General features: G+C 42.1%; 1 protein-coding gene across 2 annotated transcripts in view; it reads right to left on the bottom strand.

The window, feature by feature from the left end:
- The window catches only part of CDH13 (cadherin 13), a 1,022,481-nt gene that overhangs the window by 562,904 nt on the left and 439,644 nt on the right, over positions 1–19,933 (bottom strand). For both annotated transcript variants that reach the window (XM_027619214.2, XM_027619213.1), the window contains exon 4: positions 16,420–16,536. In XM_027619214.2, coding sequence (XP_027475015.1) covers positions 16,420–16,536 — 117 coding nt within the window. The remainder of the gene's footprint in view (positions 1–16,419; positions 16,537–19,933) is intronic.

Raw genomic sequence — 19,933 nt, forward strand, 5'->3', positions numbered from 1 at the left:
GACAAATAGCTGGATGAGCGTTTCTCTTTTTGCCTTCCTTTTTCCTTTGACAGGACTTGGGCATGGTATGAATGATACAACATCTACAGGAAATAGATTATTTATTCAGTCAAAAAATTATGGTGCATCGATGACATTCCGGGCCCTAAATATACAATTGTGAACAGACCAGATCTCACAATGCTTATATTTGAATTTATTGCTGGATATGTGTTCTCACATCTTCAACTAGAAGAGAGAAACTGGCAGATGGGGAGACTGGATCACTGATTAAAAAAAAATATTTTTGAGCATTCTGTCTAAACAATGCTAAATCAAACCGGTATCCCTTATTAGTACAGCAGCATATTGATTGAGCCGGACACTTATATGGTAACTTTCAATCATTGGAAGGTATATGGTAACTTTCAACATGCACATACCTATAAGCCTATGCCTCCTGGGGAAAGCTTCACAAGCACTTAACACTTTTGTAGGAAGATTTTGGCCAGGACGGGAGAGGAAGAAGGGAGGGGCACATTGAGAAAGCATTTGCTATGGGCCTGCATGATGAACTAGGTGGTTTCATTTTGTCTTTCCCCAAATGTGGACGATAGGTGTTATTAGCCTTGCCTCCTACGAGAAGCAGAACTCCCATGGTTCAACTGACCTGTCCAAAGGTTGTCGCTAGCAGGACAGAAACCCAATCCAAGTCTGTCTCCTCCCATTTTTCTGAGTTTATATCACAGGATTGGGAAATGCATAGAGAATGATTTCCCAGCCCACTGTAATTTCAAAGCAGCAAATTCCAAGAACTAGTTAATCTTATTAGGAGCAAGCAGAGGGACAGCAAGGATGAGGGGCGGATGAGAGCGCCTGGAGGTGGAGAAAGAGATCAGGAAAGTAGAAAAGGCACATATGGAAACACACGGCAAAATGAAGCCACTTAACGTAGGGAGCATATGATCCCTCCACATGCCCCCAATTTCGGATGGTATAACACAATTCCATTTGATAGTCATAATATAATAAAAGCCACCTTTCCCTTAATATATGGATATGTTAACTTCAGTTTACTTTCAGACAGGGAACTACTGTATGAAATATTACAGAGATATTGGCATTTAAGTGGATCACTTTTTGAAAAACATTTTTGCTTCAATTACCTGCAATATTGACCTACAAGTAACCATTCTCTCTACACAATGAAATATAGGAAGTGTCACCTCAGAAAGTACACAAAATGTACTTTTTACATAACATGTTACATAATAGAAATTATATAATATGTGAATGCTCATATATTATATTTAAATTTCTGAAACTTTCCCCAAATATCTTCTTCTACCAAATTCATCATTTTAGTCAGTTAATAGTAAATGATATATATTAAAAAAAATGGATACAAAACCCATCTAGGAAAGGAAAAATTATTTTTCTTAATCCCAAACTTAAAGGCATTTGTTCTGCATAGAAAAGAATGTAGAGGTGCCTGTAGGCAGAGGTAAGGGTGGGTCCTTTCCTGTTAACCCAGTGTGGAGAAACCACTGGAACTGACCTTTTTCGACCACTCCTTTACTCATTTATTCATTCAACACATACTTATTGAGAGCCTAGTCTGTGTCAGACATACGCTAGATGTTGAGGATAAAATGGGAACAACACAGACAAACAACCAATATAGAAATTATGCTCTCCAAATTAGCCCATTTAAGTTATTTAAGTCACTCTCCTCAAACAAAATAGGGGTTACACAGGTGGGATCTTGCAGTGATATATTCCCAGTTCCTGGAGTTTTCACCTAGCTCTTTCCTGTTCAAAGGCTGGGTTGGTCCGGTAATATGCTCTGAACTTGGGAGGACACACTGGGGCCATGAGCTGAGCCCTGAGGGTTGAACCACCCTCTGAGAATGCTGCCCAAAGCAGTGAAAAGAGAAGGGACAACATCAGTCTCAGTAGAATGATCCTAGAGATTATTGGCCCCGGACATCAATCATGGTATGCCACACTGAGCCTCCTAAAGACCTGGGAATTTTCCAGACTGGGCTCAGGAATTTTCCAACGAAGGCTCAGAAGACCCGGCGTAGGCAAAAGGCACCAGAATGAGGGGCAGGAGATTAGGACTTTTCACATTTTTTGACTTTAGACATAATTTTCCATATTATTTATAAAGTGAGGTATTTGGGCCATCTCCAGGGTTCCTTCCAACTCTAATAGTCTATGATCTCTGTGAATTGAGAGAGGGAGAAGATTGAAATATCAATAAATACAAACATAACCAAAGAGCAGCAAGAGCTGCAAGGTGGATTTCCCTGGCTTAGAAAGGGGACTAGGGGCCACTTCAGACACTCGGTAGTTCATAAGGGATGTCAAATGAAGATGGATATACGAATTGTCTGTTCAACGATGGTTCAACAATGAACCATCAGTGGGTCAGAACTCCTGGCCATTTACCGTGTCACAAACCTTCCTGTATCTGAGGAAAATGTGTTGTTAAGGGTCTTTGGTACCATAAACCTTGGGTCATTCCATTCCCAGAAGGCAGAAACGGGAAAAAACAAAAATCATGATGAAGTATTCTTAAGTCATTTTTTATTATGGTCCTGTCTTAAGAATTTTTGCATGATGTCGGGCTCTCTGCTCAGCGGGGAGTCTGCTTCTCCCTCTGACCCTCTTCCCTCTCGTGCTTTCTATCTCTCATTCTCTCTCTCTCTGAAATAAATAAATAAAATCTTATAAAAAAAAAAAAAAGAATTTTTGCATGATGGCTACTTAGTAATATTTCTAGGAGACAACAGAAAAAGGTGGGCTTTCAGTGTCCCAATTAAGAAGAAAAGGTTGTGATTGGAAAGCACCATTGGCTCATCAGAAAGAGGTGGGAAATCTTAGTACAAAGAAGTAGTAACCAAGTTATGTCCAAGGAGTTTGACCATAGATGAATCCATTTTTATTATTATTATATTATTATCATCATTATTATTATTGCCAGTCCTACCTAAGGAAGGGCAGCTCAGATGTATGAAGCAATTCATCCTTGCAGAGGGCTGAGAAACCACTGTGGCTAATGTCTATATTTTTAATGACATCTTGATTAGCAAATTAAAAAAGGGACTTTGTTAGAAAATCCTTTGGAGGGAGAGATGAACCATGAAAGACTATGGACTCTGAGAAACAAACGGGGTTCTAGAGGGGAGGAGGGAGGGAGGATTGGTTAGCCCAGTGATGGGTATTAAGGAGGGCACGTACTGCATGGAGCACTGGGTGTTATACGAAAACAATGGATCGTGGATCACCACATCAAATACTAATGATGTATTGTATGGTGACTAACATAACATAATAAAATTAAAAAAAAAAAAAAAGAAAATCCTTTGACTTGGTGTCTGTTTCTTGGGGTCCTAAAATTTCATTCGTTGGCTTATAAAGTAACCTACTGGATTAAGTTAAAACCTGTTGAAAACAATGAAGTCTCCCTGACTTTGGCCAAGAATTCCCATAAAACTGGCTTCAAGCTGTCTCATCCTCAGGATCTTGGGAGTGGGGGGAAGAAAGCCCTGTCACAGAGCCCACTTCCTTTGAATGGACACCAGAAGCCTGGACATGGCCTCATATCATGAGGATCAACACAGATGGAGAACCAGTGACATCCTCCAGTTCTTGATGAAGGCAACAGGTTCTGCTGTGATCCAAAGACATGGAATCGGCCCCCACCATGGCTGATATTGATGGCTGTCACTACTGAGTCAGAGAGAAACTGGATATATTTTTCATTAAAAAATAATAAACAAATATGCCACCCACCCTACTCCCACAATTCATTGTGGAGTCAGAATAATGGGTTTAAAGTTCAGCTTCTCTATAACCCACTTGGGCAACTGTTTGGCAGAATCCACTAAAACTGACCCAATAATCCCATGGTTAGGTATATACCCAACAGAAATGTGTGTGTACGTTCACGTAAAGGCATGCATAAGAGTGGCATTTCAGTACTATTTGTAATGGCCCCAAACTGGAAACGATCCCAATTCCCCTCAAGAGTAGAAAGGAGAGAGTGTGGTATATTTAGAAAATGTGCTACTATACATCTGTGATTCTACAAATGTGCCTAACAATAAAGATGGATCTCACCAGTGTAATGCTGAGCAAAAAAAATTTAAAAAGCCAACAGAGAATACATACTGGATGATTCTATTTATATTATGTACCAAACGGTGAAACTAACTCATGGTGAGGGGTTGCTGGTTACACTGGGGGCATACGGAGTTAGTGCCTGGAAGGTGACATGAAGGGCCCTCTGGGGGCTGGTCACGTTCCATTTTGTGATCGGAGTGCTGACTTCATGGGTGTATTCAGTCTATGAAAAAAGTCATGGTGGTGGACCCTTATGATTTTGCTTCAATAAAGAGTTTTAAAAATCCTAGCTTCACTGCTCTGAGGCATCAGAGAAGTCCACTAATCACTCTGTCCTCCTCTGGAAAGGCCATAGAAACACCACCTTTGCACAGAATTAGTTATGGGGTCCAGAAAGCACGGAGCATAGTATACTACAGGTAGATGGGGATTCTTAGAGTCAGAGAGGGGGGCAGCACAAATGAGCCTGTTTCTAATGATGGGAAGGAGAAGGTCAGTGAGGATGATGGGAACTGTAGGTGGAACCGGAAGGCTTCTGGTGTATTCCTTACATTCCCAAGCATTCATGGAATGTATATATCCAATTAGCTGTGTTGTTAATCCTCAGCAGGCCTGAGGATATCTTGCCCCAGATGAAAGCTGCACAGCATAATGAGAACAAAGCTGTTCTAGACCTGGTGAGTATGGGGATGGGTGGGGAGGAGAAGCTGGGGGTGCCAGATGGAAGCAGAGCTGGAGTGGAGATGGGTAGAGAATGCATCAGAGCAGGGACCCGGTGGATTCAAGCATCTCTCAGGGAGGAGTGAGCTGGCTGTTTCCTGAGATATGCTATTAAATCAGCTCTTGGCTGTTGGATTCAAGTTTCATATGAGGTAACTATAGATTATATATACACACACATACACACATGCCTGTGTGCATACGTATCTATGCAAAGTTTATGAATGGTGGCGATCACAGCAATATGATTTACCACTATGAGATGTTAGAGGGAAACCAGTAGATGTCATTCATTGGGGATAGTAAGGGTTTTAACCATTTTGTCTAATGCGCTCCTTTGGTTGCTGGTAAATCATGTGGTATCCTCCTCAAGATAATATTTTAAGCGCAAAACAAACAAACATTGGAAAACCAAGGGACCAGATCTACCCACAGAGCCCCTCGGGATCTGTAGACCCCACATTAAGAACCCCTGGAGCTCATCAACAGCCAGACCAATGACATGTCACACCATGTGGCCTTTCAAAATGCCATGGAAGAAAGACCTTTGAGGGCATGAGAGATGTTTCTGAGATGTCGCTGAGTGGAACATCAGGGAGTACAAGATAGTCCTGTGGGTATTGCATGTTTAGGATAGAGTCTCTCGAAGTGTGGGCCACAGAACCGGGAGCATCAGCAGCCCTGGGGTGCATGTGAGAATGGGGAACTCTGAGGCCCCGCTCCAGCCCTAGGGAACCCACATGTTTGATGGGATGAGGCCCGGGATCCTGTGCTTTCACTAATTTGTATGCACTTTAGAGACTGAGAAGCACTGCTCTGGGGCCAACAGTGGTTATCTCAAGTATGGGGTGGGGGGCTGGAGCTTGGGAGATTTTTTACAGTGTTACTGTTAAATATATATTTTTCTTTAAAGTTTTTTTTATAATGAACATCTATTATTTTTATAATAAGAAAAAAATTATGAAAAAAGAAAGAAAAGCCAGATTTATTCCCTGGCATGTTAGGAATGATTTCCAGATGCAAATAACAAAATAAAAGCACCACTTGTGAGGAATTTCAAGTTGTCAAATAAATGAACTAAAAATTGAGCAACACAGAGCCTGTGAATTGTGTATACTAATGCATAGCCAAACACCAGCATTCAAAGAAGAAATTACTAAGAAGAAATGTATTTAGAATGAATTCAAGGCTAGAAGGCCAACAGTGAACACAGCTGTTATGCATTTCTGAGCTGGCAGAAAAAAAAAAAAAAAAGATTTCAAATCCACAGCCAGGAATGCCTGAACTAAAATCAGTAGGCACGGATCAGGCAGGATTTGTGTTCACACCTGGGAACACATGCCAAAGGGGCATCTGAAAGTCTGGTATCCCACAAGCCTCCTTGGTGCAAAATGAATCAACTCCCCAGCAGACCGGCTCTGGATCGAACGTGTCTGTGCACCTCTGCGTAACACGCAGGTAGATCCGTCTCCTCTGGGAGCACTTCCTTCTTGCTTCGCAGAAGGGCCTCAGGAAAGAGTGAACTTAAGAGAGGAGGATAAAACAGGCCCCTTAGTTTCATGAAAGGCCCACTGACCCACAGCTAAACCCTCCACCCAGGTGACTTGGTCAGCCTCCTACAGAGGCATGATGTTCTCAGCTAAGAGGGGTCTTCCTCTACCTCCCTCCCTCCCCATCAAACACTCACTCTTCAAGGCTGCCCAGCTCCTGACTCAGTGTCTTCTCTCCGGTCCCCCGCCACTTCCAGACCCAGGAGCCCACCTGGGCTGCTGTCACAGCCTCCATCTGGGTTTCCCTGCTTCTGGTTTTCTCAGCCTCCAGATGTGACCCCCTGCAACCAGACTGATCTTCCTAAAATATAAATCTGGTCATGTCCTTCCTCAATGTGTAACAAATACCAGCAGAATAAAGGGTGAACTCCCTGGAGTCATGTTTACAGTTCTTCATCTTAGTCCCTGATTCTTTCTCTAATTTTATTTGTGACAGGTCCTCCTTGCATGGCAGCCACATTCAATGATTCTTGGCTCTTCAGATACACAGTGCTCTCTCTTGGCTCTAGACATTGGATCACGCGCTGCCCAATACCTGGAGAATTCTTTCCATCCCAACTTCAAGTTGCCTCCTGGTATGCAGCCTTTTGGGAATTACGATCTCTACCTTCTCAGGCCTCCACACTCCCACAGCTCCTGATCACGGTCTAATCTGCCTGTTTACGGGTCTGTGTCTTCCCTAGTTGCATGTTCTTTGAGGAAGAATCCATGGGCAACAGTCAGTGCCTGGCCCATAGTAGTTGCTCAATGAATATTTCTAAATGAATGAACGAGTGAATGGATGAGACCCAATTTTTCCACCTAGGAAGAACATTTGCCTACCCAAAAGGCCTAAGCTGGGTCTGTTCTTCACTTCCTGATCCAGAACACCCAATATGAAACACCCACAGACAGGACCATTTAAACTTGCAACAAAGGGTGTTTGTGTCCAAGATCTTCCCCAGTCCTGCTTACAGAGCACTACACTGAAGTCTCTTACCTATCACTCCATCCAGGAGCCAAGGCTAGTTCTAAGCTAAAAACGGAAATAAAGGCAAGTTCTTCATTCATCCCTCCCCCTCTTCAGAAACCCTGTATGGGCCTGTTTCTGTCTCCATCCAGCTCCGCCTCAACCCTCTTCAAAGCTGGGACTGGAGGTCTGACCACAGAAGGGCAAATCCATTCCCCTCAGCACCTTGGGCCCTGCTCCTTCACAGCCCGTATCGACTGAGTCAGATGTGGCCTCGTTGCTGAGAAAAACGAGCGGTGATAGCTCTTAATTTCACCAAAGATAGCCTTTTCTGCTTTCACTTTTGTTCCTTGTGGCTCCTTTGAACAGGATTGTCAGCCGACATACCAACAACCACAAAAATTGTGGCCTCTGGAGCCAGACAGTGGCTTTCCTTCCCTGGTGAAGAAAGTAGTTTTCTGCTTGTCAACATGTGGTCTATTTTTTAAACTAAGACACGACCCCCAGCTTTGACTCAGTGCGCAAACATGCACATCAAATAGCTGTTTGTGAAGTTCACTGCATTGCTCCTCACGTCAGAGAATTTTATCTCTCCCTTCCCCATTTTCCAGGTAGAACTGGGACAATTGTCACAGAATTTGTCAGCCTCTGGAGACACACTCGGGATTTTTGTGCAAAGGAGGAGAGGTGTGGCAGAGCTGAAAGGGCACAGGATCAAGGTCTGCTTCTCCTTAGCACTGGTTATGTGGCCTGAGACAAGGCACTGAATGTGATGCTAGGAGCAGAATTATCCCAAATGACCCCTGGTACTCACCATGGACAAAAAACCACAGGTAGATGGGTAAGCCACTTCTCCAAGCTGGAGGTTCCACTCAGGCATGGCTCCCCATGGGGACAGTACGTTCCCTGACCCACTGGCATCCCATTCGATAGGTCATGGTCAGCCGGGGCTAGCTCCTACTTCTTTGTGAAAGTCAATTGTTAAGTACTCAAGAAGTTTGCAAGTTGGTAGCTTGAAATTGGTCACTGTGGGAATACTTCCACCAAAGAAAGTGGCAAGCATCACTAATTGGGGCTTCCCCCTAAGAGCCTGTTAACCAGCATATCACTGTACAAGGCATCTGGCTTTGAGCGTCTGGAATCTTCGAAACTTCTGTAAGTCTGGGTACCTGTGCTCAGGCGGCCAGACATCCCAAGAATTTGATTTCTGTCCACTGACAAGGTTGTAGTCAAGCTGGCCTAAGAAGGGGGAACCATGGTAGCCGAGGGCATCTTCTGGCAAACCTAGACAATATTCAGCTCTCTGCCCAGACCCTGGCACAGCTCTCCATGGGATGATACTCATCTTTGGCTGACCCCTGGCTTCTATGTGTTCTCTTTCTCCAATAAAGCCTATTCCTTACCCCATGCCATGTGCTGTTTTGAAATCCATCCAGACCCCTGGTTCATGGCAGGTGGTAATGCAGGAGCTCAGCTTAAATGACAAATCAGTTTATACCCATCTTGCATGATGCTCTAGCCTCAGTTCCTCAGTGGTACAATGGGGATATAATACTGGTCTCTTGAGAGTATGTGTGAGAGTCAAATGACAATTAATGTGAGCATGCTATCCAAACAGCAGAGACCCATGGGGACTCAACATTCATGCATGTTATGGTGCCGAGATCAGTGACTGGCACTCAAGACTCCTCGGTTTTGATATTAGCATTGCCACTCTTTTAACTGAGTAGCCTTGGGCAAGTTGCTTAATCTCTCTGATTTCAGTTTCCCCATCTGAGAAGTGGGTATAATACTTTGTGGGGTTGTCATAAGAACCAAATAGGACAATGGGGGTAGCCATGTTTGGCTTAGATCCTGACACTCCTTAGATGTTGAAGATTCTAGGTGAATTAGAAAATTCCTCAACTCTCCTGTCTCCAGGGTGCTAATTCAAGCTGAAATGCCAGATCCTTTAATGTTCACAAATAATTAAATATAAATTCAGTCCGAGGCCAAATGTACATAATAATAAAGCCCTGGGAATCTTTCAAATTGAGAACTGAAAGGGTGATAAACTCAGGGCTAAAAATATTGCTTCCTCCATAGGCTCAGATGCTTTTATTTGCTGGATGTATATCATGGAGGGCATTTTTGCATATATATGTATTTGGCAAACAACCAAAACAACTCAGTTATGTTTTATCGTTAATTAAATTTTGCAGAAAGAGGGTAACCCTTGCTAATGGTCAATATGTGCTTTTATTAGACTTAGTCAAAATAACTTAAAATTAAGTCTGTTCAGTTGTGAATAACGTTTTGAGGTTTTTTATTTAAGTGGATTTGAAATATTGTATGTATGAGCAAATAGGGAAATACAGGTACTCTCTCCTCTCTCTCTCTCTCTCCCTCCCTCTCTCTCTCCCCTCCTCACACACACCCTACAATAATCCATCAACATCAAACCTACCACAATCTGCTAAGTAAGGATACTTATTTACCCTGACATAATGGTTGACTGCCAACCAACTTATCTGGTAGCCTCACTGCCACGGTGGAAAATTAAAATTTGCTAGAAATATCCAGACCGATCATATAATGCTCTATTAATTCCATTCTAACAACAAACTAGGCTGTGATCACTTTAATCAGTAACCAGTGAATACCTTATCCAACTAGCCATAGGCCTAACCAGAATTCAAGTCAAAGAATATTTGAGTCCCTACTGGGTGTTAGGCGGTGTGCTTGTGTCACTACACGTGAGGAATTATAGTTAATGGAAAAACAAGAAAAATACAAAAGAAACTATATTGCTGTTCCAAATGTGTTACATGCAAGCAAAGAGGTATAAACAATGAGAAGAGGTATAAACAATGCGTAAAGGAGATCACACAAAAATTCCAAGGAGGAGACTGTATCAAAAATAGGCTTTAGCTCAGCACTGACCAATAGAAATACAATGCGAGCCATACAAATAATTTAAAATTTTCTGGTAGCCACATAATAAATGAAGCAAAAAAAAAAAAAAAATGAGATTAATTTTAATCATACTAATATATCCAAAATGTTTTTATTTCAACATGGCATGGGAATAGAAGGATTATCAGTGAGCTATTTTCCATTCTTTGTGTATACTACATTTTTGAAATCCTGTGTTTATATTACACTTACATATCAATTTAGATATTATATTTTCATGAAGAGTATTTGACCTGTACTTAGATTAAAATTTAAGTTGAAAAGGTAGATTTCACATGGCAAGTGGTTCCAATAACTGGATCAAACAGTAGTTTTTAGGTTTAAACCAACATTAGTTAAAATTAGATAAAATTTAAAAATCCAGTTCCTCAATTGCACAAGCCACACGTCAAGTCCTCCATGGCCACATGTAGGTAGTGGCTACCATATTGGGCAGGATGCACAGAACTTTCTGCGAGGATGTAAATGTTCCACTAGACAGTGAATCCTTGAATGTAAATACAGGCATGCCCTGAGGAGGGAGGGTGAAGGGGGTGTGTCCCAGGAAGAGGAAAGAGTTCAAAGTCATAGAATTAGGAAAGGCGTATGTACTGGTGGGGTTGTTTGTAGAAATAAACCCTGCTATTCATCTCAACAAGAATTTTTGAGTATTGAGTTCTGGACATCTTGGATCTCTTACATTCAGATTTCTCTTGTATACACTAGCCAGGGCTAAGTTGCAGTTATTGAATAAAATGGCTAGTTGTTTTTAAAAGGTGAAGTTAAATAGCTGTACATTTCTGAGAAGAGGCATGTAGTCAGACTTGAATAAAAACGTGAAGCAGTGGATTTTAAAAGGAGGGGGAGGGCTGATGGCAATTACACAGAATGGGTCAGGCAATAGAATAGGGCTGAGTCTATGTTTCAGTGGGAAGGTAAGATGGAGCAGTCCTAGGGATCAAGTTTCAGATTTCTGGCCCAGCTCCTGAGGACACAGCTTGGCACCCCTGGGTTCTCAAAGTGATACGTATGACTATTAAATGGAATAAAGCAGACTCAATTCTGAGACATCAGATTCCTTGGCACCTGTTTGCATGGGTGGCATAAATGGGGAGGTACAGAACACCTGGATGTAGGGAGATCCCTAATAAACCATATGCTCAGAAGTCTGAGGAGTATTTAGGAACTGCCATAAGTTATCCTCATGTATTCATGACACAATCAAAGCAGAGTCCTGGTGGAGTGGTTTTCATGATTTGGTCTAATGATCTATGTTGATTCCCTTTACAAAAAGCACATGGTCCAATTACATATTTCTTCCATCCTGGGTTAAAGATGTCCTTCTAAAGGCCCATTCTACCAATTTATAGGGGATATAAAAAAAGGATTTTCAGTAAAATGTACTTTCATTGGTTTTGATGAAAAGGGTTTGTGATGAAAGTAGAATCTCTAATAAGCATTTCATAAATGACTTGTCTTTCAAACTTAATATAAAACAGAATAAAATACATCTCCCAAAGACCTCCTTGCTGCCTCACAGATTTAAAGTCCCCTGCTCTCAATCAATCAGGCCCAAGAACTCAAAAATCTCTAAAGATGCAATCAAATATTTATCAGTGAAAGTTGGTAAAACTAAGAAATTATTTATGGCCCAAATTTTGAAATAGTCATACTTTGAAGGGGGAGGGAAAAATCACATGTTGGAAACTACACATTTCTCTTTAGCGCACTAGCCCCCAGATCCTCGCTGCCATCTAGAATTCAGAAACAAGAAGGAAATCACAGGTTTGAGGGAGTGTGTTCACAATTGGGTCTTTAACCCATTTTTCGGAAACATTGAGAGAGATGATGGAAAAGCAGTCCCCTAATTCTAGTAATTTAGCCACCTACCAACTAATTAATTATTTGGAAGATAAATAAATTATGCATCAGCCAAAACTCTGTCTGACCCCTACAGCTGCCCTGCATGGCCTTTCTGTCAATACACAATTCTACATGGCACAGCCTCAACCGAGAACGCCCCCCATCCGGAGAGTGGATTAGCTGCAGCACCCTTTGATACCTTGACCCTGTAGTATATGAGTCTCCTTTCTTTAAAGGAATTCAGATTGTGATAAAATATGATAAAAAAAGAAAAAGAAAATAAAGAAATAGATACTTAAGTCTCCATCCATCCTTTTGAAGTTCAAGACAAACAAACAAAAAAATATTTTTGTGCTGACATGCCAATTCCCGTGTGTTTTGTGATAATTTTGTATTTAGTTAAGCTTAATTTTTTTCCAACATTGTATCATGAAATTTACAAATGGAGGAAAAGTTGAAACAAGTGTTCAGTGATCAACCTTATGCCCACCACCTAGATTCTACCATTAACATTTTACTATACTTGTTTTATCATATATCTATCCATTTACCCAGCCCTCTACCCATCCTATTTTTCGTGTGTGTGTGTGTGCACTTCAAACAATTAAATTTAATTTTAATGCTGTTTTAAAGAGAGTAATTGTTAGCAAAGACATTTCATTCCATGAAAGAAAATTCTCAAATTGTACTTAGTAGCACTGAGCATACTAGTTAAGAGCAGAGACTGTGAAATCTCAAAGAGTAGGCATGGAGCTCATCTCTGCTACTAACTGACTGTGACTCCAGACAGGTGACTATCCCTCTGAGTCTTATTACTCTCAGGTGGCACTTTGGAAGATGATCCTCATGGGGTTGCTATTATGAGAATTCAACATAAGAGATGAAAGATGCTTATACTTTATAGTATTGGACAAATAATGCATTTGTGATGATTTTTTCTATTCTTCTGTAATCCTGTGAGATTAAGGACCCTGTCTATTGCCTTTTGTCATTAATTCTCCAGCCCCTCACACAGTGCCTTGTAAATAGCAGATGCTGAATATGTGCTTATTGATGTGACTTGACATGAATTTCAGAGATTTTCCTGCCTGGGATGCTACGAGTATTTATTAATGGAAAGAAGCAAGTACAGTCAGCTTCAAAGGGATGAGACAAGAAAGTTAGTTCAGAAAATGAAATAGGAGCAGAAGATGAGACAAGGAAAACCTGGCCTGTAAAGCAAAACGTATTTATATTAAGTTCAGTGATGGAACAGAATCCATCAGTGCCCTGTCCCCTCCCTGGGATCTCATCTTTTCAGGGCACACCAGCAGACTTCCGGCTGTCTCCCCCTGGCCTCCGAAGGCCCTCATGCTGGAGCCAGAGCACAGGGAAGGCTGGATGTGCTGGAGAGTTTACACCCTTGGGAAAGACCCTCAACCAAAGACGGATGGGTTGGTGTATAAATACCCCAGCTCCCTCCCCTGTGGAGTGTGCTTTATACCATTTCCTAGCATTTCCCTTGGGATTACAATGCAGTCACTGACATATAGCCATAGTTGCTTTGATAAACAGGCCTCTCAACTGGCTGCTTTCTTTCCCTGTCTCACTTTCTCACTCCCTTACCAGTATTCTCTTCATCTCCTAAATAAACTACCTGCCTTAGAATTCTTGTCTCAGGGTCAGCTTCTGGGAGAAACCAAAGTGCGATAAGTATCTTTATGCTTTCATAAATACAGAGTCTCTACTTCAAATGGCATCCTACACTAAAGTCTGATATGTGATATTTATAAAATTAGAGCTGCCTGACTCAGAGAGTTTGGGTGGGTGGGTGGGATATGTTTCCTTTCTCCCCACCTCCCCAGCACTTTCTGAAGACACCCATATACTCTCTCGCAGTTCAGCAGAGCATCACTTGTTAGCTATTAGTGGAGTTGATGAAGGTAAGGCATAGCACATAAAGGAAAGGATAAGATGAATGAATAAAACCAAGCAGGCACAAAGAGGAACAAAGTTCTTTCAAAGGCATAAAAAGCATAGACATACTGCAAAACCTATTCACAACCAGGTGGTGCTGCTGGTCCATAGCTCCTCTTAAAATAGGACTGGTTTAGGTCAGTGGTTCTCAACCATGGCTGCCCATCAGAATCACCTGGGATTTAAAAAAAAAAAAAAAATACTGATGCTTGGTTCTCACTCCTTGACCAACTGAATTGATCTTGGAAGGTGGAGCCTGGCATCTGTATTTTAACTGCCCTAGGCAACTCTGATGTACAGTGAGGGTTGAGAACACCAGGCTTACATAAAGGTCTAAAGAGCAAGATGCAACTTGGTCTCTGAAACTGTGCGGGGGCAGAGCCTTGCAGACTTGAGGAATCTGGCCCTTGGTGAGAGCCACCCTTGGCTTCAGGGACACCTATACAAGGGCCATCACAGTGGTTAGGGCTGTCCAAAGGCAGGGCTCATCAACCCCACTGCTGTCCACTTGGGACGGCTCTGCTTCCTTCTGCATCATGTCCTGGACTCCTGGCAAGATTTTGCTTAAAGAAAGGTGTCTTTGGCACAGTGGTAGTTTAAAGTCACAAATATGGTGATTACTAGGACATTGGATTATTGATGCCTTTAATTTCCAACAGGAATAGATTTCTAATAGTGCAAGTTACCCTCACTTCAGGCCCAGGTCACCCCAAAACACCCCTCTTGGCAGATCTTTCTGTGTCCACTCCTCCTGACCACTCTGCTCCCACAAATCATTCCCTATGAGGCTGCCTGGGGGTCTTTCAGCACACACATGGGGTGAACCTCCAGTGGTTTCCTAATGTGGACACAATGAAATTCCCACTCACCATGGTCTCTGGAGGCCCTACGACAGGCCAGCTTCTCTGACTTCAGCTCTTAACACTCTCTTCCTTGCTTGCCTCATTGCAGTCATCCAGACGTTTTCCTCCCCAGCTATGCCTCACTCTTTCCCACCTGCAGACCTTTGCATATGCAGTGACTTCTGCTAAGAACGCAGCCTCCCCAGATCTTCCCATAGATGTCCCTTTCTCATCTTTCCAGTCTCCAATCAAACACCAGGGTCTCCAACCAGCATTCCCAGCCACTTGTGTGAACACTTCTGTCAATCTACTCCCTGGTCTGGCCATTTACTTTCTTTCTGAAGAGCTGCTTCTGCTCTTCACGGAATTTCTTATCCTTTGCAATTTTCTTGTTTGTTTATTTACTCATCAAAATATCTGTCTCCCCACTACCATACAAGGTCTATCACAATCGGGGCTTCTGTGCTGTTCATACCAATAGTCACCCAGGCCCAGTCTTGGAGTCTGCCATATAACAGATGCTCCTTATTTATGTAATGAACGAATAAATAGTCCAATAGCACCAGCCATTAAGGTCATCTGTTGAACTAATCACCACTGTTCAAATTCTGTGATGACCAAAAAATACTAACTGGTTTAAATTTGATTCTCCCCGTTGGCTTTTCTAGGGGAAGAGGACGTGTTGACCAGGCACATCAGTATTTCTGCCCATTTAACAGTAAATATTTTTTCCTGGAAAAGTTATTGCCCTGACTCATGCAACAATGTTTTCTGGGTCTGGTTATGATGATTTAGTTCTTTTGATCTGGGTTAGTTTTTAGAGAGCTGACCCTGTGGTGCCCCTGGACTTACACCTTTGAAACCTAGGACCTAGGGGCGCCTGGGGGGGGTGCAATCATTTGGGCCATCTGACTCTTGGTTTTGGCTCAGGTTGTGATCTTGGGGTCATGAGATCAAGCCCCACGTTGGGCTCTGAGCTCCACGTGGAGTCTGCTTAAGACTCTCTCTCCCTCTCCCTCTGCCCCTCCCCCTCACTCTCTCCCTCCCTCTTGAATAAATAAACAAATCTTTAAAAATAAAAAAAGGAAAAGAAAACCAGGATCTAAATAAAAAGGCCGTGTATCATCACATTACTATACTAGTAGAGTAGAGTAGAGTATCCGGCTGGTTGCCTGGACGAGATCTTAAAAGCAATGAGTCTATTTCTTAACAAATGACATCTTATAGACATAACTTTAGCATTGTTATCTGCCATGTAGCTCTCCAAAGCATGGTATTCAAAGGGGTTATTATTGCTTTTTTGTAAACACTTTTTTGTTGTTTGATGGATTTTTGTCATTCTTTTATTGGCAAAACCATCATGGCTTCTTATCATAGAGGCACAGAGACCGATTTCACGTGGCCACAAGGCAGTCAAAGTCAGCTTGCCTTGTGTATGCTCTCCTCTTAATAAAAACATGGCTTTGTTATGTCATTTGTCTCTTGTCTGACTTACCTTGCCAACATCTCTTGGGAAAGGTTGTCTCTGATTCTCTGGAATTAAAATGGGAGATACCACAATGGACCTCTTTTGTCTTGGGACAGGAGAAGTTCTTGCAAATTTAAATATATCCTGAAAGAGAAAAAAACAAAATCAATTGACAAAAGTTCCTCGTGGAAAGAATGTATCAGTCTGCTCTGAGATATGGTTCCTTTGTTGTGAAAGCATACAGCTGTTTGGACATTGTTAATTTTATTCTATCAAACCTCATTAGCGTTAGCAAGTACATTGTTAGAATCATACCAAAGCTGACATTGTGATTCACAATGACTATCATTAAGCTCTTTAATCCCATCTTCTGAATCATTCTATTCACAACGTCAGTCTTGATTTATACATCCTTCAGCACTTGTATGTTCTCGTTCTTAATCTGCAAAGTGAGGAGATTACTCACCTGATCACTAACCCACAGAACCCACTGGATGTAAAAGTGACTCTCCTCATGGCCAACTGCAAGGTCCATAAGGACCTCAAAAATGAATAGGGATGAAGGGGCAATCACAAAGGTCCAAACTATATCAGGCCATATGGGGACTCCTAGTCAATGTTTTCTCGAGGACTATTTGTTATTATTAGTAGGTCACCTGTTGGAATGCACTACCCATGCTATATATTTGTTCCAAACTTCAATTATTGGAACAGCCCTGTCAAGATTTCTGCCCTGTCAGTAATTTACCTATTCAATGACATAAATGTGTGCAAAAAAAGGAAACTCTGTATCATAATTTAAATGAAGTACCTGTACTGCTTTCCATAAAAAGTAGGAAAACATGAAAATAAACATACTGGAGACCAAATGATGGTATTCAATTTGAGCTAGAAACTCAGGGGAAAAAATAAGCTCCTCTTTTCCTTTTCTAATTTTTTTTAAACATTTATTTATTTATTTGAGAGAGGTGGGGGAGGGCCAGAGAGTCTGGAGCTGACTCCATGCTGAGTGCAGAGCCTGATGTGGGGCTCGATCTCACCACCGTGAGATCAGGACCTGAGTTGAAACCGAGAATCTGACACTCAACGGACTGCGCCACCCAGGCGCCCCTAAGATCTTTTTAACAGGGAGATAAGAAAGGGGTAGCGGGGCGTTAAAGGGTTGTGAGCACCAAGCTGAGACTTTCCCCTCGATCTGATCAGAGGACTAAAAGAGAACTGAAAGGGGAATATCACTTTCAGTATATAAACTAATCTCAGTCAATGCTACCTACTAACCGAAATCATGTTATGTACCATCAAATGTAAGCGTCTCAAACTTTGGACAACAGATTCCTAACAAAATCAGGTGGCAAATGACATTTAAGTCCCATCACTGATCCATGCCCCACAAAAGTATGTGTGTATATGCATGCATGTATGTGTGTGTGGCTGTGTGTATAGTTTTAAAGGAAAATCTATATAAGAAAAGTCAAACAGGAAACCAGATCAACTAAGGCTAAGAAAGCTTCTGTAATTTTTCTCTAGATTTTGGTGGGAGTGTAATCTGATGGTCCTCTTTGTGGGAAGCAATCAGGCAATATTTAGTTATTGGGAATCTTACAAACATACATATCCCTTCACTTAGCTATGTCACTCCCAGGAACACATTCAAATGCTAAATTCAAAAGAAGAATAAAACTGTATGCAGGAATGTATTCAGCGAGACATTATTTATTAAGGGTAAAAATGGCAAACAACCTAAATGCTCAACGGCAAGACAAAGTTGAATTTGGGTCCATCATCAGGAGACACTCTTAGAAAGTTAGCAGTAATGCAGCCTTGAAGAGCATGTTCTAACCACGACTACCACATTTGACTGCTTCCACAATCACCACCACAGACTGCTCTAATAATAACAATTTCTCACGTGTGCCCTGGGCAACGTGCTGGGCACATTACTTGTGTCCACTCTCATATTTGCAGTTAACTTCTCAAGTAAATCTTGTCCCTCCTCAACTAATGAGGAATATCAGGTTCAGAGAGGCCCTGTGACTTGCTCAATTCACCTAGCTAGTGGAGAGAATACGTAGGAGAAAATGTGTAGGGAAACACAGAACACCATACTAGGCACTTCTGATCTTACATAAACCATAGTAAGCATAAAAGAAAAACATTTAACATGTCAATGTATGAGTGCAAATAAAGACTGTTTGGTTTCTGGGAAGACCAAATAATTCTATTCAGGTAAAGACAGAAAACTAGAGTGTTGTATATGTAATGGAGTGAAAATAGCGACGGTTAAAACAGCAACAAACCCACCCATCCAACCACCACCACCAACAAAATAACACAGCCCAACCAGGCAAAAAACAGCATAGAGAAAGAATGGAACAGACCATGATCGGACAATGAAAAACCCAGTGGATTATATTCATAGAATGTACATAACATCTGTGAAGATTCTATTGGTTTGTGAGGGAAAGGCAAAGGAATAGAAAATATGTAAAATATGTACAACATATGAATCTCATTTATAATAAAAAAAATCTTGAGGTTTAGATGAGAGAACGTCTCAGCAAGCACTCCGAAAAGATGTAAAGTTCTATGCAAATATGAGGGGCTGGTGATTTGGCTCTGTGACACGGCAAAGGTAGGCTTCAGTTCATGATGACAACATGTGTAATGTTTCTAAAGTAATGAAAAAGCATACCGTGTTGTAACAAAACTTGCCATTGTTTGTAGTAAAGGGCTTATTGGTGTTTGCAGGTCTGTGGATAGGTGATATTTTTGTCCTCATGGGGACCTAGGGGGTCAGGCTCCCGAGTCCCCATTCCTACAGCTGGTGGCCTCCCCGCTTACCAGTGAGCCAAGCCTGCAGTGGCCAGTCCCCGTCCCCAGCTCTCACGGCATCCCAGAAGCTTACCAACCAGCACAGCTGTGTCAGCTCTTGGGTCTAAAGTGCCTAAGAAAAGAAGCAGGCAGCTCTGAGTCTCAGATTGGCAAACAGCATGTGTAGAAGAGAGCAGGGTAGAGGGTGGGAATGGCTGATTTTAGAGATGCTTCCGTGTGCATCCGCGAGCCCTCCATGGTGAGCGCGGGAAGGAATTCTGGGGGGTGGGACCTCCTGTGTCTCCCAACTTTTTGCCTCACAATGGCAGGGACCCCAATAACTATTTGTCCAGTGGCTGTGTTTTCATGTCAGTTGCTCTGTTTTGGTCTTTGGCTGTGATTTATGTGTAAATCTACAACTATGTGTTTGTTGACAAATGTCTACCTTGATACGTGCTTCTGTGTCTTTGATCAGGTCTGTGCCAAAGGGTTTGTGTGCTCTGAAGCCATGTGTTTCTGTGTGATGGGGAGCACATAGGAGCCAGAGCATCTAATGTGACTGACAATCATACACCTCGTGCAGATCTAGACAGGTGTGCTGTGCAATCGTGTTTATGCCCGACTGTGTGCGCTCGTATCTGTCAATCCAGGATGGGAAGCCTCTGAATGCACCAGGCTCGGGGGGGGGGGGAACCTCAAGGAAAGAACACAGAAGCCAAAGGAATATGAA

Source organism: Zalophus californianus, chromosome 17 (assembly GCF_009762305.2).
Source record: "Zalophus californianus isolate mZalCal1 chromosome 17, mZalCal1.pri.v2, whole genome shotgun sequence".
In the NCBI taxonomy this organism is placed as follows: Eukaryota; Metazoa; Chordata; class Mammalia; order Carnivora; family Otariidae; genus Zalophus; species Zalophus californianus.